At 33.8% G+C, this 22,441-nt stretch overlaps 1 protein-coding gene across 1 annotated transcript; it reads left to right on the forward strand.

Annotated features, from left to right (window-relative positions):
- Positions 4,317 to 5,536, forward strand: LOC110268365. The gene is made up of 2 exons (XM_021114473.1): positions 4,317 to 4,580; positions 4,991 to 5,536. Exons 1-2 carry the CDS (start codon positions 4,494 to 4,496, stop codon positions 5,534 to 5,536), a joined length of 633 nt encoding a protein of 210 aa, XP_020970132.1. The 5' UTR covers positions 4,317 to 4,493.

The following is a 22,441-nucleotide window of genomic DNA, read 5'->3' on the forward strand; positions in this document are numbered from 1 at the left end:
CTTATTAAATATTAATTTTAACCTATTTTTCATAAGTTAAGTACTACTTTTAAGCAACATAGTAATCACCATTAATGTTTGAGTATAGTGCAAAAAGAGTATAAATTTATGCTTTTGTGAATGAATTTAATCAACTCCGAATCATCTAGGGTGGTAATATTTTTTTCAAGGTTAAGTATGATTTTGGTTCATAAGGTATAGGCCGAAAATTTTTTCATCCCCAACTTTTTTTTTTGCATATAAAATCGTTCTTAAGGTTTAACTTAATTTTAAAATCGTCATTTTTACCAAAATTTTATTTTTATTATTAAATTATCTCTAATTAAAAAATTATAAAATGAAAAAAGAAAAAAAAAGAAAGAAAATGGATGTGAATGGGAAGGAAAAGGGGAAGGGAATCACGCGAGGGGGGAGGGAAGAAGAAGGGGAAAGGGAAGATGGGAAGGAGGGAAGCTTCATCGTTTTGCTCATCCTCCTCTTGCCGATTGCCGCTACTCGTCGCCGCTCACCGCTGCTCCTTGCCACGCCTTGCCGCCGTCAAAGAGCTCGTGAAGAGGGAGAGAGAGAGAAAACGCACGCCCAGGGAAAGGAATAGGGGTGCCTCATCGCCGTCGCGCTCCACCACTATTGCCACTGTTGCCGATGCTTCTAGTCCTCGATGCTACTTCTGGTCCTCGCCACTGCTACGTGTCCTCGCTGCTGCTCCTCGTCACTGGTCCTTTCTGATTCATTCGCTTCTGCTTCTAATTCTAATTTCTTCTACTTCTAATTTGATCTTCTGCTTCTGATTCTGATTCGGATTTTATTGTTCATTATTTCTTCTGCTTCTGATTTGATCTTTGATCTCTTTGTGTTTTGTTCTTCTGATTTTATTGTTGTTGTTGCTGGCACTGTGATGAAGAAGAAGAAAAGGAAGCAGAGATACTTCTGATTCTATTTTTTTATTTTGTTTCTTATTTTGTTAATTCATTGTTCTTCTACTTCTGTTTCTTTTGCTTCTGTTTTTTATGCTTTTGATTCTGTTTATGTTTTTGCTTCTATTTCTATTTCCAAGTTTGTTTTTGCTTTTGTTTCTAATTCTACTTATGCTTCTTTTCTTTTGTCTCCAATTCTACTTTTGTTTTTTCTTCATTCTTGTTGCTGAAGAAAAAAAAAGAAGAGATGTTTTTGCTTCATTGTTGTTGCTGAAGAAGGAAAAAAAAAGAAGAATTGACTTTATTGTTTTTGCTTCTGATTCATTCATTGTTATTGTTGAGTATTTTGGTGAAGAAGGAGAAGGGTATAATTGTCCGAAGGATGATTTTAAAATCAACTTGAACCTTAGGGACGATTTTGTATGCAAAAATAGGTTGGGGATGAAAAACATTTTTGACCTATACGTTAAAGACCAAAATCGTACTTAACCCCTTTTTCTTAAATGTACATGCACACAAAAGATTAACTACTAAATAAGCTGGTATGTGTTTATATATAAATATATTTATTTTATAGTTTATTTTTAATATATATTTTATATTTTAACATATATTCTATACAAATAACTGATTTGGTAACTAATTTTGTATGTAAACATAATATACCTATTTTTCTTAATTGTTGTTGACATTGTATTAAGGTGTAAACATTTTGACCTTTTAATTAGTAGTTTTAAATAATTTAAGCCTTGAAAATACAATTTTTTTTCTTTAAGAGGCTTCTATCTCCTTGGTAGAACTTTAGTTATCATTATAAAATAAATTAATTAGATTTTAGTAATAAAATTTAACTACTACTGTCAAAATTGTTGGTGAATCATGACTGCTTAGCTTCCACTATTCTCTTCCAGTATACCAATCAGTCTGTCCCTGTGCTCAATAAGAATCAAATAATTTGGATCAAGGACCTAATAGTGAAAAATATATGGAATCATCAACTCTTAGGTAGTGTTTGTTTGCAGAGACTGGAACTGAGACTAGGGGACAAGAACTCAGTATTATGTTTGTTGAGGTAGAGACTGGTACTTAACTTTGTGTCTCTGTCTCAGAAATTTCAGTATTTCAGTACTTCCAAAAAGTAGGGACACTAGAGACTGAGATTTTTAAAGACAGAGACAAAAACTTGAATAATTATTTTATACCTAAAATACCCGTATTATAATTAACTAATTCCAACATCTACCCTTTCTTAAAATCAAATTAGGGCTTCAGTTTGAAGCAGCCCCTCATTCCATCTTCTCATTCATGCTTGAAGTCCTTCCATGTCTGCGTCGCTAGTCATCCCAGCTCCGTCGTAGCCGCCGTCGTAACCACTGCAAGGTAAGTGAGTCGCACTTTTCAAGTTCCTCTTCCTAGGCCACCATTTCTCAAGTATTCGTTTGCTCCTTCACAGGATTAAGTCCGACGAACCCAGTTGAGAGAGTGTTGTTGAGTTCATCAAAAAGCGTTCATCAGAAAGTGTTGTTATCATCACAGTTTGTGTAACCTAGGTTAGTTCTGGGAAAATTTCATTACTGGTTTGGGTCGTTTTTAATATTTAGCGAGTTATGCTTTGTGGATTTCGTTCCTTCGTTCATTCGTTGGTTATGCTTTGTGTAACCTAGGTTAGTTATGCTCTGTGGATTTCATTAGTTTGTGTAATCTGGGTTCTTCTCTATTCATTTCGGTTTGGTTATTTTCGTGTGTGATGTGCTTCCTATGAATTGGTTTTGGTCATGCTTGTTTATTTTGTTTTCCTTTCTTATGCATCTTCTGATTCTGAAATCTGGGCTGCTTTGTTTGCCTAATTTATGTCTATTTGATGCGAGAATGTGAAATTTTTTTGGTGGAATTTGTTAGGTTAGTTGTAGTTTAAAGAGAAGTGGCACTCCAGCTTTTGATAGGCTTTGATTTGCAAAATACTAACTTAAAATTGAGAAGTAAACTTCAGTAGAAACAGGTTACTTCAGTAAACTTCTATTTGCCTCTAGCCTAGGAGTACTTTCAGGTGCAAACTATATGGAAATTGTAAAATTTGTATTGATTTGAGCAGCCTATGTGAGTATTCTTTCTCCACCATCTCCAACTTTATAAGGCTAATCCTCTTTGAACATGTGCTTAAGCTTCTAAACCCTAATTAAAATATAATTTTAACTTTGGCTGTTTCAACAAAAATGCCAGATGCAGGATCCAATTTGTGCATAAAAATATTCTAACATAAAGTACTTTTTGTATGATAACTCTAGTTTTTTTATACACATTGCCTTGATAAGATTTCAAAACACATGCTTAAAGTCCAATTGGTCCCTGGCATTTATTTATTTATTTATAGGAGAACCGTTGTGATTGCAATCATGTGAATCCATGTTGGTATGCGTACAATATACCAATGGCTATGTAATTATAAGCAAGGATTTTATATACAAATGTGACTTCCAAAAAATTCTGTCCACATTTTTGTGAATGGTTGCAGTGAAAATGGAAATGCTTTTTGTGTTTGTCACACTAAAATTGATTTGGGGTTTCTTTTTCTTCTGCTCACTTTACAAATATAATTTGCACTCTATGTTGACATAATTCATTCTATTAATTTAATGTGCACTTCTTCTGCATTTGTATTAGTCATTCTATATCTAACTTAAAGTTTTGCCCCTTTTTCCTCTTTTTTTTTTTTTTTTTTTTTTTTTTTTTTTTTTCAGCACTTTACAAATTTAATTTGCACTCTATGTTGACATAATTCATTCTATTAATATAATGTGCACTTCTTATGCATTTGTATTAGTCATTCTATATCTAACTTAAAGTTTTACCCCTTTTTCCTCTTTTTTTTTCATTTTTACGTTATTCTAAGTTTGATGACAGGGTTTGTATTTCAAAATATAAGACAGTTCTTATATTAACTAATTACTTTGGCACAAAATGAAAGTAATGATAGAAGCTTAAATTAGGCACTGACACAAAGTTCTTGTTAACTTTAGTTTTCATAAAATTTCCAAAGTTCAAAGTCCATATTCCCTGTAAAGATATATTTTTTTCTTATTTTTTAATTTAATAAAAATATATGGTACGTAAAAGCATATCTTTGGATGTTATAACATTATTAAAAAATATTTTTTAATGAAAATTTTTCAGTTGTGTTAGATTTCTTTAAATGTTTATGTTTTTTTTATCTTTGCTGTTTCATTCGTAATAGGAATGACCTGTTTTATTAATTTTACTATTTGTGTTATTCTTTACTGTTTCATTTGTGTTAAGTAATTGTAACTTATATAATTTATGCATAGTTTTGATTATCTTAATTTCTGTAGGTAAAAATGGAGAACAAGCGAATGTGGAGTGATGAAGAGACTAACGCTTTTGTTGGCTTCATGGAGGAGTTTGTCGTAGACGGTCAGAGGGTTGATTGTGGGCAGTTTAAACCGGGAACATTCGAGAAACTGGCTTTGAAGATGCTGGAGGCTTTCCCGGGTTGCATTGACCACAAAGCACTGCAAGAATAAGCATAAGCGGTTGAAGCAGAAGTACCAGTACATCGCTGACATGCTAGCTTGTAGCGGATTCGGCTGGAACCATGACAAACAATGTGTCGAGGTTGACAGCAAAGATGTCCTTGATGCATGGTTGAAGGTGAGTGTGTTTCAGGAATATCCTTGTTAATTGTTAATAGCCTTTGTGCTAGCCTAAGTGGTCTTTTTCTCTTATCTGATGAAGTAATATTTTAGTTTTATTTAGTGATAGAACCACAATTAACTATATTTGAGTCTCCGTGAATGCTCTTTTTTGGAGTTTTAATTGAATTTGGAAAGGGTAACAAAAGAAAAGAGAGAAATGGGGTCAGGTTCAAAATTTGGGAGTAGCAGCTTTGACTACTAATTAAAAGCTGCATAAACTTCTCATGTATTATTTCAGGAGTTTATATATCTGTTATTATCATATTTTCTGTATATTATTAAATTATTTAGTAAACATTATTGTCATTAGTTTTTCAACTGCAACTTCATCAAAAAATTTGTTAAGTTCGGTTTATATTATCACAGGCACATCCGACCAAGTTCTACAGTCCTGGCAAGCCATTTCCTTTATTTCACCGGCTGGAGGGCATATTTGGCAGGGATAGAGCCACGGGAGCAGGGGCCGTTAGTGGCTTTGATGCGGAGGAACAGGTTAACGAAGAGACAGAGGACACTGCAGTTGAATTTGATGAGTCTGAGATGTCTCCACATCCAGACAACGACGGAGGGCCAGCAATGCAAGGACAAGCATCACATTCTGAGGCCGGTGCGAGTGCGGGAAGCACAAGGAGATATGGGAGGAAGAGAAAACAAGTTGACGTACTCGAGAGGATGGCCGATCAGATTCAGCAATCATCGGCTGACCAAAGAAAGAATGCCCAACTGATAGCTGATGCCATTGTTGGTGTGAACGAGAGGTGGAAGGTTGGCGAGAAGCTCACACAGCTTGGATTCGGTGATGACGAGGTGGTGAGGGCGATTTTGAAGTTTTCTGAGAGTCCTAATGTGTATGCACACTTCTGGGGCTTGTCAGATTCACAGATGATTGGCCTTGTGCGTTCCATTATATGAAGTTGACTACTGGTTAAATTTATTAAGTTTGGCTTAGGATATTAACTTTGGTTTAGGGTGTTAACTTTTTCACCATAGGGTTTTAGGATTTTAGGAGATGGTTATGTTTAACATGGTATAACTATGGTAATGCCTTTCTTTTGCTCTGTTTTGGATAGATACTTCGGTAATGAATTATTTAACAATTCTGTGTTTCCATTATAAACCTTTTCCTCAAAATGGACATATGTTGTGCACATGATCTTATTTGAATGACTTATGCAAAGATTCAACATATCCAGATTATCCATAATTAAACAAAAGTTACCAATTATTTTTGGGTTATGTATGTCACAGTGCTACTTACTTTCAACTTCTTCCGGTTAGCTTTGATTTCATTTTCTTCTCTTTTTTCTCATTGCACTATTGGACCCATTATGTCTTCATTCTTCTTGTGTTCTAACTTAGCTTCATATCTATTTCTTTTAATGTAACATAACGTGTATAATATGATTCCTCTTATACGGTATTGAATAACAAAAAGGAAATATAATGTGAGAGCAGTAGTCAAGTAAAAAGGACACAGTCACAAATAGAAGAAGAGATGTTGAACCTGTCCTCATTTTATAATTACCAATAAAAATTACAGAAACATGTTCTCAAACTAGTTATTACAATTTCTCATTTGCCTATTTGAGTTCAAAGGTCATACTACAACTCACACAACAATACAATGATCAAGACAACACAAACTACAGAAACAAGAAGTTGAAGGAATGCTAAAAATTTTAGATACACAACATCAGTATGAAGTTTTTCCACTCGTTCGCTCGTCTTAAAATTAGAGTTCAGTTGAGAAGATCGATCATCTCCAACGTCAGAATGTTGGATACTTGGACCTGCCCATCTAAACCATCCACATCACCTTGTAGGACATGCGTAATACTTTCTACCCGGGTTAGGCACGCTATTCGAAACTTGTAACGGTGCTTTTAAACCACACTCACAAAAATGGTCTCCCGTTATGTTGCCGCTGCCGTACGTACCACTTGTAGATCTTCTACTTGTGGAAGCCATTGTTAACCAGGCTATACCTTTAACAGTAATTCAAAATTATTAATTTAGTACATACTACACATAAAAGAGATACTAAAAGGAATTTATACCCTCTACCAGAATGACAGAGATAATCTTCCTCCCAATAAAACCCCATTATTGAGAAAACAGGCCAATTATCTTAGTATCTCCCCTCTTGTCAAATTGTCATTCTTCAAAAGTTCCAAGTGATCCTTCTCCTTCCTTGGTGTTACTTTTATCAAAAAAATTAAGGGTGTTACAGACTTACACTAACAAAATGCTTTTGATTCTAATCAAATTTCACATTTTTTTTGTTTTCAGTTACAAAGTTCTAATCATCCAAGGTGCCAAAAATATCCGAGGATTCATATATGAAACAACCAAAGATGATTCAACAGAAATCAATTCAGAAATGGCAACAACAGATAACTAACAATATATAAAATATGAAATCAAAAAATGGATGCTACCTAAAACCTGAAAAATGGAGGAAAAATATAACAAAAAGAAAATAAACAAATACAAAACCAACCTCAGGTAAAGAAGAAGAGGAGGAGGAAGAAGAAGAAGAAGCCATGAATGCGAATATGCAATTCCTTGCTCCTCAAAAAGTGGATTGTATTGTACAACAACAAAAATCAACAAATATTTACATAGCAAAATTACAAAGTACTCTGTTTTGGTAGGAATAAAAACAATGTACCTGTTCTTCTCTCTTTTTTTTTAAACAAAAAAAAGTTTTAAGAAACAAACAATGTATGGATTTCAATCAGTTTGATGCAGGACTGATGCGGACAACACCAAACATATATGGTCATTTTGTTAGTAGTGTGTGAACCTCTTGTGATTGCAACATACAATGAATCTTTTTAGTGAACTAAAGACTAAAACAAATGTACAAAAAGTTAGGCGCTTTACATCTTCTTACCAGATTTTGGATATCAGTAATTTCTTTCCATAACTCCTCAACTTCTACCTGCATTTCACAGAACAATTAATAATGTCTGCAAAATGAACTTATGCAAAAACCAAAAGGATTTCAGCTTCCCTTAAAAAGACATTTGAATAGGAAATGAAAAAATTCTACTACAAAATCATCTACATGAATGAACCATCCTAGTTGTGCCCACATTTAATTACAGCATTCTCAAGTCTCAACCTAGTAACAACTTGGTTGTTTAGCAGGAATAAAAAACAGTAGTTCCATATAATTCAGCTCCAATGTTTCCTTCAGAGCTAATCCACAGTATAATTCCAACAAATTAACGACTATGCAACTAATTAAAGCCTCAATTGAGCAGATCCCTACAGAATCTTTGTCTAATTACTAAGCTGAAAACGAATTCACAATTATAAATAATTTCGAGGGTTAGGGTTTACAATGTACAGGGAAGAGGGAAGGAGCACCTTTGAAAGTTTGAAAGTTTAAGAAACATACCAACTCCGTTGACAGAGAAATAGCGGATACCAGACGCACAGCTCCGACACGGTGGCGACGCACACACACCGACGTGGATACAGCAGCAGCATCACAAACCGAGGGTGACAAATGGGGCCACGAAGATGAACCAAGGAGAACTGGAGAGGCGCCTTCGTGGTTCCAACCCTTGGAGGTTCTACCGGTGGCGGGTCGGGCTCCAGGGTTCGTTGACGGAAGAGGAAAGGAGAAAGGGTAGAGGAGAGGAGAAAGGGGGTTAGGGTTTGAAGCTGATGAAAATGAAATTGTTTTTGGGGGTTAGGGTTGTTGGGTGAAATTAAGGGAATTTTAGTAATTTTTAATATTTAGTCTTTATTTTTTATTTCAAACCAAACACAATAATGAGACATAACTCAGTCTTGTACACTTTCACACCAAACACAATACTAATACTTATTTCTGTCTCTGTCTCTTGGTCTCTATCTCTCTGTCTCTGTCTCTTGGTCTCTGTCTCGCAAACAAACGCTACCTTAGAGAAACATTTTCTCTAGGAGACTTGATCCAATTTTGGTTAGATGAATTGGTCCATGTTAGATATTCTTAAAAGTTTGTTTAAAAAAAGGTTCACTACAACAAATCAAACATAGACAACCTTTAGAAAACGGTGTCTATACATATCAAAGGAAATGCCTTTGATTGTTGAAGGCAACCCAAATTGGCTTATTGCAACATTTTTGAATGGGTTGTCTATATGGTCATTACCTTTTGATCTGAAGCAATATTTTTTTACATTAAAGGGAATGCTTTTCGTGGCAACTCTCAAAACAGATTGCCTTATCTTGACCAATAGCAATGCTTCTGCATGCACTCTAGGTAACTCTTTTCTTGTGTTCTCTTTTCTATTAAAATGTTTTTTTCTTATACAAAAGGCAACAATTTTTAAAGAAATTTTCTCCTAATACTTCTAAATTAATGATTAATTAGTAAAAAATTGTAACGATCCAACTTCTAACACGTCGTGGCTAATGCTAGTCATCAGGTGTTACCATTCAGTCAACCTTAAAAACTCTAAACTATATATTAGCTATATTAATATGAGCATGTAGCGTGCATTATAAATGTGAATTAACCAAGTCTATCGATATTAGTTATAATAGTTAGACATGCAATACATTCATGATGAAAGCGGATATATATATATATATCACATAAGTGTCCATAGGTTAAGTTTTTATACAATACAATTCATAATAGATTACATTAGACTTTATGACTACATATTACTAGTAGAGACTTATATATACAGACTCTTAAGACTTACTATAGAACTCCGACTTCACAAAAGCTACCTTAGATTGGATCCGACCTAACTTATACACAAAAGGTCCTATCCCTCATAAAAATCTACTAAGGGTGAGGGGAAAAAAAACTAAGCTACTGTCATGTCTCTATTCCTTCTATTGTAACATCTTCTGATGGGCTTGAGGTCAAGTCGATGATCATCTGGTCCTCCCAAGGTTGAATGATGTCAGATGACTCCTCGTTGGAAGAGGTCGACAAAAAGCCATTGCGCATGGCTAGCATGAAGGCCTCTCCTAAAGGACCGAACTACTCATCCATAGGGTCAAGTGGCTGATAATCTGGAACAGGCTCCATTGGTATCACAGGTTCTAGCACTGGGTCGAACTACTCGGGATATATGGGCTGAATGTCGAAAGGAGAGTCTAGCTCAGACTCCATCGAGTGCAGTGGCCAAGGAGGAAAAGGAAAGTGGGTACCTTCCAGATGTAACTCAGATAGTAAAAAATCGTACAGCGCGTCAAGATCAAACTCCGGACTAAGAAGAGGGTGAGAGAAAGGTTTTTCAAAATTTGCAGGTCTGACCCCATATGATGGTCCCCCCCATATGGGATTCACATAGTGGCCTACTGCTGGTACCTCAAAGAAGATGACTCCCGATCCCATCTGCGAAGTGAGGGAAGAAGGGTATGAAAACCAAAGGTTCCTAGTAAGGTGATAATGGAAAACAAAGTGGTTTCGTGCTAAGCCTAAATTTCGCGGGAAATTAGGGAATTTATGTTCTTTGTATACGTTTATTGTAGTCATTCTAATAAGTTATACATACAAGCAGTGAATTTAAGTAGATCATAGAATACAAGTAGTAATTACAAGCACACAAACTCAATTACGAGAAAAATGCACAATCAAGTATGATGCATAATTGATCCTATTGCAGACCGTGAGCTCACGTGTTGGTTGGTTGTTCAAAATTTCGACATTGTTTACGTGGTAGGCGTTACGTATCATTGTCCCTACCTGAAAAATTGTCCCTCTATGAGCATTACATATCGCCGTCCTTATGGGAGAGACCTTCCTTTCGATTTCAAGTGGAAGTCTCCACGCCATATAGTCACTGGCTAGGCAGTATAAAATTTCACTCTCTCAAGCGGTCCTTAATCACCTTGATGTTTAGATTTTTCTTTGGGACACAATGTAGTGATCTCGGAAAGGACTCTTTTGCCCTTGCCCTCTCAATACACTGCCATGGTATTTTTTCATAATTCAAGAGACCCTTTTGCTCTTAGCCTTTCAACATCCATACCGTATTGCCCTTACTTGTATTAAGGGATCCTTTGGATCTTAGTAATTTAGTTAAAGTCTTTTATGATTTCTTTTCCTTTTTCTTGAGAGACCTTTAATTCACATTTTTCATTTTTTACTCCTAAGTTATACCGAATTTTCATATTACCCTTCTTTTCCTTAAGTCTTACTTTAATTATCTTCTATGTTTTTCGTAAAGATAATCTTTAACCCTAAAAGTGACACTTTACTAGTTTATCCTTATGTTTTACAAACAGACTATTTTATTCCTAAGTATTCTAATTAATCATTTTAAGCCTTACTTTTTTTTTATCAAAATTACTATTATAACCCTAATTATCATAATCAACTATTATTAGTGTTAATTATTACTAAAGTTACCAACTTACACCCCTTACTTATCATATTACCCCTAAAAATTTTATTAATGCAAAATTTTTTTTGTTTTTAGCATAAATTGTTATCTTTTTCTTAGATTATTTATCATTATCTTATTAATTACTATAGTTTAACTTTTTACCCCCGACTTTTACTAAAGTTTTTAATTAAACTCAACTCGTTTTTAATTACAGTTTTGACTCAATCATCTCATATAATTCCATAGTTACCCTTAAGACTTCTACATTCATGTTTTTAGGTTTAATTCTTATTAGTTACATCATTACCCCTCTTAGTTCTCTAATTTACTTAAGTGTCATTTTTGGTGCATCATACTTTTTTTCTAAAGCTACATTTTATATTTTTAACGTCTTTTGACTCTCTTTCACACATCTTTTATTCTTTCTCTTAATTATCTTTCTTAAACTTCATATTATGACTTATGTTAACTCTTAGTGTCTTTTATGACATGAAACTTCAACCTCAAATGCATCATACATTTCGGCCATCATTCATACATTAGGCATAGTCATGATGTTCACATATAGCATACATTGCATCAATGAAAAACAATTCATCATATCATCAAGATTCATATAAACATACATATCATCATTCTTTCAAGAGAGGGTATCAACATCACTTTCAAACATAGAAATCAACAAGTGTTACTAACCCTTACCTTTTTCTTGATTCACGCTCTTTAACACGTTAGTCACAAAAAATTTTCTAAACAAGGAAAATTTGATAATTAATAGAATAATGGTGCTTATGGTCGAAACAAAAAGGAATAGAGGAGATGAAATGCAACTTTCTTGACCTTGAAATTAAGGTCTCCTATGCGTGCTCCTTCGGTTCCTAGTGATGGCTATCTAGATAAAAACAGAGAGAAACATGGTCTCTTATAGAGGCCTCTTTAAAACCAAAAAAAGAGGTGAAAAAACTAGGGACGTTCTTGCACTTACCTTGCTGATTTTTTGGAGAAAAGATAAGAAAAGAGTGAAAAAATGGACTAAAAGAATTAATTCTTGAAGAAATGGTGAAGTGCTTCTAATGCGTGAGTATTTTTTCGTTATTTCTTATTATTTTAGATATGAATTATTGAGTTTTATTGAGATTTTAGTGTTTGAAGCCTATTTGGATGTTATTTTGAGTCATTCTATTGTTTTGATTATTTCAGCTGAAGTTTGGAATAGTTTGACAGAGTCCGTGCAGAAGAAAAAAGAAGAATTTTTTATTCTATTGATCTGGCGCTAAACGCCGCATCTGGCGTTTAGCGCCCATGTGCTTTGAAATGTGTGCAGCCATTTTGTCAAACTGGCACTAAACACGGACTTGGACGTTTAGCGCCAGGTGCCTCGTAATGTGTGCAAGCTCACAACCTCGTGGGGAGTTTGGCGTTTAGCGCCAGGAAGACAGCAACAACTAGAAGCTTACTGCCTCCAGGGGCGCTAAACGCCGATTCTGGCATTTAGCGCCAGTAGCACAGATCTAACTATAAGGAAAGGGCTTCATTAGTTAGATCTGGGTCATATATATCTTATTTTATTTTGTTTTAATTATTTTTATTCCCAAACACAATCTTTTTAGGGGTGAACACGGTTCAGATCCAATATCCGCAGTTTTTAAGCTTGGATCCGATCCGCACATTTGCGGATCGGTTCAGATATCAGATATCGGATATATACGCAAAACATAAAAATATTTTTAAAAGCTTATTTTTATTAAAAAATATAAAAATTATTTTTCTATTCTTTTAAATATGTTTACTCTTAAAATAATATTAAACATACTTTTCTTAAATAATAAATTAAAATAATACAACATATATAATAATGAGTAGTTAAAATAAGACATAAAAAGAATATTTACTTTTTATTTTTGCAGATATGCGCATACCTACACAAAATCTGCAATTCGATCTCATATTTACTTATTTATTTCTTTATTTTTGCGGATACGCGGATATGCGGATCGGATATGCGAATATCGACACAAAATCCACAATCTGATCCTATTAGTGTGCGGATCAGATCCATATCTGCAATTTTCAGATCGAATTCAGATAAACACCGCGGATATGCAGATTGGATCTGATCCATGAACACCCCTAAATTTTTTTGGGCTTTAGTAGTGATTATTCTATTGGTTAAATTATATAGTTGGTCCCTATACTTTCAGTGAAATTGTAAATTGGTTCCTACACTTTAAAAGTTTGTAATTGGGTCCTTAAAAAAATTAAAATTTGCAATTTAGTCTCCATTGTTCAAAAAGTGTTTGATTTAATAGAATATTCTGTTAAATCAACACTTTTTGACCAGCGGGGACTAAATTGCAAATTTTAATTCTCTTTAGGGACTCAATTACAAACTTTTAGAGTGTACGAACCAATTTACAATTTCACAAAAAGTGTAGGGACCAACTGTGTAATTTAACCTATTCTATTTTATTTTCAAATCAAATTAGGTTAGATATAAAAGGGAAAAGATTTAGCCCTTCGGGCTTCTCTCTTCTCTTCTTCCTCATTCTAGTTTTTACACACTTTTGAACCCTAGTTTTTCTCTCTGAACCATGAGCAACTAAACCTCCCTTGTTAAGGTTACGTGCTCTGTTTATTCTATGGATTAAAACTATTGTCACTCTATTTTAATTAATCTATTGATTTAAATTCAAGGATTACTTTTGTTCTTCATCTTATGAATTTGAGTATATTGGAAAATAACTATTGTTCTACATGAATTTTTGTTGATTCTTGAAAAAGTTATCTCATTTGGATACTAGCTTGAAAGTAAATTCCTTCTAAATCACTAATTGCTTAGACTTAACGGGATACGTGACATATAATCCTCTTATATTTGGGTAATTAGGGTTTTTGTGGCTAATAAACTAGAATTGGACCTAACCATCTATAAAAAGTATCCAAAGAATTGGCGGTTGATTAAGTTAGAGGAGACTAAATCATTAAGGAATTAGGATTTAGTCAATTACAGTTTGTCATGGATTGAATCTTGCATGATTAAAATAGTTGGTAAGGAATATAAATCTGAAAAATTAAATATCTCTAAAACCTTAACTATTCTCTCACATGTTTCTCACACCAATCTTATTGTTCGCTTTCTAAATCTCTAAATTATTGTTTAATATTTTTTAACCTCAAAACACCATTTTTTGTTTGTCTGACTAAGTGAATCATTTAATTGTTGTTGTTTGGTCCGTTAATTCTCGTGGGATCGACCCTCACACACCTGAGGTATTACTTGGTATGACTCGGTGCACTTGTCGATTAGTTTGTGATTTTGAAAATCCGCACCAGCTCCTTAAACTAGTGGTGTAGGATTATTGTATAAAACAAAGCTAATTTTTCTCTCTTTTCCTCACTCAAGGCTTAGGCCTCTTCTCTCTTTTTTTTTTTTATTTTTTTTCTTCTCTCACTTGCTAATTTTGTTTACTGTGGTATGAAGTAAAAATTATGAGAGTGGTGAAAAAAATGAGTTTATGACTAATGAAAATTAGGAAAAGGATAAGGTAGAATTTAAGAATCCTAATCATGGCTTAATAGATAATCTTATCCATTCTTATTCTTAGTAATTTTCTAATATAAAAATTAATTAATGAGAGAGAGATGTGATGTTTAAGAATAGTGTACTAGGATTAAGTGTATCTTAAGAAAGCATTTTACCACATGATAAAATATGAGTGGTCAAGATTTAATTATGAAGGTAGTTCATAGAAATGAGTGATTGAAATTTTTTCTTAAAAAAAGGAGAAAATCAAAGTAATAAATTTTTACTAACAAATTTTACGATTTTTTGTGAAATTAATTAATTAACATGATTTGATTAAGATTAGCATTAATTACAGTTTTAAGTCTAAAATGTCTTTAGGATATTTTAGAGAAGATAACTGATAAAATTATTTGTGAAATTGGAATTTGTTGTAAAATAAATAAATAAAGAAGAGAAATAAATATAAAATATAGAAATATAAATATGCTCGTATCTCACTATAATGTAAGAAATTTATCTATTCACTTAATATTATATGATGTAATGTATATAAAATAAGAGAGGGATATATATATAATGAGAAAGAGAAATATTGCTCAGTAAAATAAGAGAGAGAATTGACACATCCCATTCTTATCACAACACTCCCCCTTGGATGCCCATTTAGGATTATTGCCTCATTAAAACCTTACGAAAGGAAAACCCTGTGGGAAAAACCTTAGTGAAGGAAAAAGAGTACAATATCCTTTGTGATGGGGCTGCCTCATTAAAAACATTGTCAAGAAAAACTCAATGGGAAAAAAAACTTGACCAAGAAAAAAAGAGTACAGTCTCCCCCTCTTGCCGACATCATTTAATGTCTCGAAATCGGTGCATCCCAATCTCATGTACCAATCTTTTAAAGGAGGATTTTGGGAGTGACTTTGTAAATAAATCTGCCAGATTGTCACTTGAGCGGATCTGTTGGACATCAATTGTCCCTTGATTTTGAAGATCATGAGTGAAGAAGAATTTGGGAGAAATATACTTTGTTCTATCACCTTTGATGTATCCACCCTTAAGTTGAGCAATGCATGCTGTATTATCTTCAAACAGGACAGTTGGAGCTATCTTATGATCAATCAGTCCACATGATGACAGAATATATTGAATCAGACTCCTCAGCCAAAAATAGTCACGACTAGCTTCATGAATCGCCAGTATTTCAGCATGATTAGAGGATGTTGCAGCAATCGTCTATTTCGTGGACCTCCAAGATATAGCTGTACCACCATATGTGAACATGTATCCTGTTTGAGATCTCCCTTTATGTGGATCAGACAAGTATCCGGCATCTGCATAGCCAACTAGTTGTGACTTGGATCTATAGGGATAAAACAATCCTATATCAACCGTTCCATGAAGATATCGAAAGATTTGCTTGATTCCACTCCAATGTCTTCTGGTTGGAGAAGAACTATACCTTGCTACTAAATTCACAACAAATGATATATCAGGTCTTGTATTATTAGCAAGATACATTAGCGCTCCAACGGCACTAAGATATGGTACTTCAGAATCAAGGATATCTTCATTTTCTTCTGTAGGACGGAATTGATCCTTTTCCACATCCAAAGATCTTACGATCATTGGGGTACTCAAGGGATGTGACTTATCCATATAAAATCTCTTCAAGATCTTTTCTGTGTATGTTGTTTGATGAATAAAGATCCCATTTTTCATATGCTCGATCTGCAGGCCGAGACAAAATTTAGTCATTCCAAGATCTTTCATCTCAAACTCTTCTTTTAGAGTTTTTATTATTGTTGGAATCTCTTCAGGAGTCCCAATGATATTTAAATCATCAACGTACACAGCAATAATAATGAATCCAGATGTAGTTTTCTTTATGAAAACACATGGACAGATATCATCATTCTTGAATCCATTTTTGGCCAGATACTCAGTAAGACGATTATACCACATTCGTCCAGATTGCTTCAAACCATATAAAGATCTTTGCAATTTGACTGAGTATAACCCTTGCGAATATTCATTGGATGGTTTAGATATCTTTAGTCCTTTAGAGACTTTCATATAGATAACCCGATCTAATGAGCCGTATAAGTAGGCTGTTACCACATCCATTAAATGCATATGCAGTTTATGATATGCAGATAAAATGACCAAATAATGCAATGTTATCGCATCCACTACAGGGAATACATTTCTTCATAATCTATACTGGGCCTTTGTGAAAAATCTTGTGCCACAAGTCGGGCTTTATAGCGCACAACTTCATTTTTCTCATTTCGTTTTCTCACAAATACCCATTGGTATCCAACAGGTTTTACATCTTCAGGTGTACGGACTACAGGTCCAAAAACTTCACGTTTTGCAAGTGAGTCTAATTCAGCCTTCATGGCTGCTTCCCATTTTGGCCAATCATTTCTTTGTCGACATTCTTCGACTGATCTTGGCTCAAGATCCTTACTTTCATGCATGATATTTAATGCCACATTATATGCAAATATTTCATTGACAATTGTCTTGTTTCGGTCCCATTTCTCTCCTGTAAAGACATAATTTATCGAGATCTCGTCATTTTCACTATTCTCAGGTACCTGAACGTCTTCTGGCGTTAAAACTATATCAGAATTTTGGACAACTGTAGGTGTCTCTAGTCTCTACTATGTCTTTTTCAACAGGAATACTATTTACCTCTTTTCTCTTTCGAGGATTTTTGTCTTTGGAACCGACAGGCCTGCCACGCTTCTGGCGTGTATTTGCTTTATTGGCAATTTGTCCAACTGGGACATCAATTCATATTGGGGCATTTTCCGCTGGTATATAAGATTTGGTTATCCTCTTTATATCGGAAAATGCATCAGGCAATTCATTTTCTATTCTTTGCTAATGTATAATCTTTTGAACTTCGAGTTCACATTGCCTTGATCGAGGATCTAAATGTATCAAGGATGATGCATTCTAATTAAGTTCCTTTTCAGGAAGCTTATTCTCACCCCCTAATGTTGGAAATTTTGATTCATCAAAATGACAATCCCCAAATCGGGCTTTAAATACATCTCAAGATACCTCACTATAGAGGGAGAATCATATCCAACATATATCCCCAATTTTCTTTGGAGTCCCATTTTAATGCGATTAGGTGGTGCAATGGGAACATATATCGCACACCCAAATATTCTTAAATGGGAAACATTTGGCTGCTGGCCAAAGGCTAATTGCATAGGAGAGAACTGATGGTAACTCGTTGGCCTTAAACGAATAAGTGTTGTGGCATGTAAAATAGCATGCCCCCAAACCGAGGTTGGGAGATTTGTTCTCATAAGCAAGGGTCTAGCAATTAATTGGAGGCGTTTAATAAGCGATTCTGCTAACCCATTTTGTGTGTGAATATAAGCTACTGGATGTTCAATATTTATTCCATTAGCCATACAATAAGCATCAAAAACTTGGGAAGTAAATTCACCAGTATTATCAAGACGAATTGCTTTAATTGGATTTTCTGGAAATTGTGCTTTTAATCGAATAATTTGAGCCAATAATCTCGCAAACGCCAGGTTGCGAGAAGATAATAAGCACACATGTGACCATCTTGAAGATGCGTCTATTAGGACCATAAAATATCTAAAAGATCCACATGGTGGATGAATAGGTCCACATATATCACCTTGAATCCTTTCTAGGAATTTAGGGGACTCAAATTCAATCTTTACTGGTGATGGCCTTAATATTAACTTTCCCTAAGAACATGCAGCACAACGAAATTCACTAGTTTTAAGAATCTTCTGGTTCTTTAGTGAATGTCCATGGGAGTTTTCAATAATTCTCCGCATCATTGTTATTCCCGGATGACCCAATCTATCATGCCAAGTTATGAATTCATTTGGTCTAGTAAACTTCTGGTTTACAGTGGCATGTGATTCAATTGCACTAATTATGGTATAATATAACCCAGATGAAAGTGAGGGTAATTTTTCTAATATAACTTTCTTATTTGAATCATGAGTTGTGATACATAAGTACTCATGATTTTCCTCATTCATAGTCTCAATATGATATCTATTTCGGCGAATATCTTTAAAACTCAACAAGTTTCTTCGAGACTTGGTAGACAACAGTGCATTATTTATTATAAATTTTGTTCCTCCAGAAAATAAAATTATAGCTCTTCCGGAGCCTTCTATCACATTGCCTGAGCCAATAATAGTATTAACACATTCTTCTTTTGGCACAAGATGGGTAAAATATATATCACTTTTGAGAATAGTGTGCGAACTTGCACTATCCGCAAGGCATACATCTTCATTACATATCCTTGCCATTCTCTTCAAAGACAAATAATAATAAAATGAGTAGCATGTACAGTTAAATTGAATACTTGATCGGAATTATTTTCCTAAGAAACACTGTACATAACAATAATATCATATACTAAAATTTTATTTTAAAACATAACACATTTAATGATTTCAAAATTCATTAATATTTCATTATTTATATACATTACTTTTGAAACTTAAATACATAGAAAGTAAAACCTAATAAGTTCTTTACATTGTTTATTTACATGGATACGTAACAATCCTACATTTTAAACTATTCCATCATTGATCAAATGACCAATATTTCCTTCAGGATCCTCAAAGAAATCAGATACATCATAATGAGTGGTGAAATTTTCAGCATCATTTGAAACGAAATTCGATTCTTTTCCCTTGTCGTCCTTTTTCAAGGATGCCTGGTAAAGATCGACTAGGTGCCTTGGGGTACGGCAGGTACGTGACCAATGGCACTTTCCACCACAACGGTAACACTTATCCTCTGTTGATTTATTCTGCCCGATATTTTTTTCTTTATCCCACTTCTGGTGAGATCCTCTCTTTTGAATATAATTCCTTTTTTCTTCCATAATTTTTCTTGTTATTAAAACCTTGCTATTTACCTCTTCTGGGATAATTTGCCGCATTTATTTCAGGAAATGGGGCGGCGCCAGCCGGGCGCGCTTCATGATTTTTCAATAGCAATTCATTGTTGCGTTCAGCAACAAGAAGGTAAGAAATTAATTCAGAATATTTTTTAGACCCTTTTTCTCGATACTGCTGCTGCAGGAGCACATTCGAGGCATGAAAGGTTGAGAAAATTTTCTCTAACATATCATGATCAGTTATCTTTTCCCCACATAATTTCATTCGTGAGGTGATTCGAAACATTGCAGAATTATATTCATTTATAGATTTAAAATCTTGTAGACGTAAGTGCGTCCATTCATATCGAGCTTGAGGAAGTATCACCGTTTTCTGATGATTATACCTTTCTTCAAGGTCTTTCCAAATATCTACAGGATCTTTTAATGTGAGATATTCATTTTTCAATCCTTCGTCAATATGACGACGAAGAAAAATCATGGCTTTGGCTTTTTATCCTTCTGGGATGCATTATTTTCAGCCTTAATGGTATCTCCAAGATCCATTGAATCAAGATGGATTTCAGCATCTAATATCCATGATAAATAATTATTTCCAGATATATCCAGAGCATTGAATTCAAGATGAGAGAGATTTGACATAATGAAAATTTGTTACCTGAGTCTTCCTTAAAAATTTGATCAGAGTCTCGTGCTGATAACGTGTTGTAAAATAAATAAATAAAGAAGAGAAATAAATATAAAATATAGAAATATAAATATGCTCGTATCTCACTATAATGTAAGAAATTTATCTATTCACTTAATATTATATGATGTAATGTATATAAAATAAGAGAGAGAATTGATTTGTGATTTATTACTTGCTTGCTTTTCTCGGAGGTAAAGGCCTCTATTTATACATGTATGAGGGGGATCAATTTCGACATTCATTAATTATTATTCTTTCTTTGAGAATGTGAGTACTGCATGGAAATGGGCATCCACGTCCCATTCTTATCACAACAGAATTATTTATTGATTTATGATTTTTAGATTTTTTAAAAAAAAATAAGTTTTTACAAATTTCATTAACTCTTATAATAAATTTGAGTTATACAATTATATTGGTTGAATTAAAGCCATAACCAATAAGATTGAATGAATAAAAAGATGAATTTCTTAAATCATTCACTATTTTATTATAATAATGGTAATAAATTAGAATTTAATAGTTATAACATACTTTAAAGTAGGGATAGAAAAAAATTCACCGAGACTAAAACAGAGACTGTAACACCCTAACTTTCAGTACGTCATGATCGTACCAAAAGTGAGGCGTTACTGACCTGTTTTCCGTATTTACTATTTAATACTGAGCCTTTAGTTCGATTTCACATTTCAATTTTTAAGAAAAAGCCGAAAAATTTTGTTTCTATATATTAAAATCATATATCAAAGATCTCCAAGCAATACTAGTCACATAGTTAGTAAGAATAATAAAATATCCTACAAAAGAATTCAAATGAAACTCAGATACAATTCCTATCCCTCTGTATAAGATAAAATCTTAACTAACAACGGCGAGGGAATTCTAGGAAAGCGACTCAACACATAAACTTAACTCAAATAAGACTAATCATCGCCCGCAGCTTCAAACTGAGTCTTCGAACCTGTGTCATTGAAAGGGCGGAAGATTTTTGGGGTGAGAACAAACCACATGTTCTCAGTAGGGAATGGAAATGCCGTAAAAGTAATGAATAAAAATGCGAATAATTAACATACTCAAGAAAACTATAGTTTTATCAAACCTTTTAAAAATACTCTTGGTTGTACTTTAGCTAATTAATTACTCCTTTCAAAACTTCTAAACCCAAAACGAATTTTAAATCTAAGACTAGTCATATTAACCATTTTTCAGCCACATAATTAATTCTCAATCAAAACATCAATTCCTAATCACATTAATACATTCACAAACTAATAGTACAAGCAAGAGATTCAGTTCAACATACAGGCAAGTCGCAATAAGACAAACAACACAATCACAAAGAAATAATACAAGCAAACATAATCAAATACAAATGTGCAAACAACATGATGCATGTCTATTCCTAATGCAGGCCATGAGCTCATGTGTCGGTTGCCTACCCACTCCCGATATTAGCCGGGCACGTGTCCCAGATATGGTTTTCCATATGCATACAATGTGCTTATAAGTCGTACGGCTAGGCCACATACAGTGTGACTTTCCAAATCAATAAGCGTACATCTGGAAAACAATTCTCAGTGTGTGGGCTTCCCCACTTTACATTTGGCACTAAGGCCCAAACAATGTCACATCTGCTCTCCTGTGACAGTCATTTCATTAATTCATATATTCATTTGATCTTTGTTCTCTGCTTTCCTGTAGCAGAGATTCCTTTAATTATCTTTCTTTCCTTTACTTTTCGTTCTTCCTCTTCTTTTCTTTCTTATCAAACTGAACTCAAAACATAACTTAAAGCAAAATCCCTTCTCAAAAGATTGAGTTTAAAACATCATGCTTTTCCTAATAAATCGGTTTGAAAACAAAACTCTTTTCGTAATAAATCGAAATCAAGTAATATTCTTAAATTAAATTTGCTTTTAAATAACACTTTAAATAAAGTCTAAGAGTTTTATAAAAATTTGGCAGCAATTCTTTTAAAATTCGGGCTTTACCACCCTTCCAGGGTCCCAACCTAACCACATTTCAAACCTTTTTCAAAACATTTTCAAGTAACAAATCATTTTCAATATTCACACCGTTCAAAATATCAAATAGAATCAAATAATTTTTTTTAAAGCTAAACCTCTTTCTATTTCAATAAAATTAGCCCGTTTCAAATCTTTTGCTTTTGAAATTAAAGGAAATTCATTTCTTCATTCAAACTTTACAAATCCCTCCGACCATACTCGTTTAACATTTAATATTAACCAAAATCACGTTCTTGCATATTTTTACCAGCCCTTCATCAGCACCTATTCATCATCATACTAATACCAAAATCAGTTAC

Source organism: Arachis ipaensis, chromosome B10 (genome assembly GCF_000816755.2).
Source record: "Arachis ipaensis cultivar K30076 chromosome B10, Araip1.1, whole genome shotgun sequence".
Classification (NCBI taxonomy): Eukaryota; Viridiplantae; Streptophyta; class Magnoliopsida; order Fabales; family Fabaceae; genus Arachis; species Arachis ipaensis.

Coding starts and splice junctions, on each gene's coding strand:
- LOC110268365 (XM_021114473.1), top strand. CDS start 4,494: ATGCTAGCTTGTAGCGGATTCGGCTGGAACCATGACAAACAATGTGTC. Junction 4,581..4,990: donor TCCTTGATGCATGGTTGAAG/GTGAGTGTGTTT, acceptor ATATTATCACAG/GCACATCCGACCAAGTTCTA.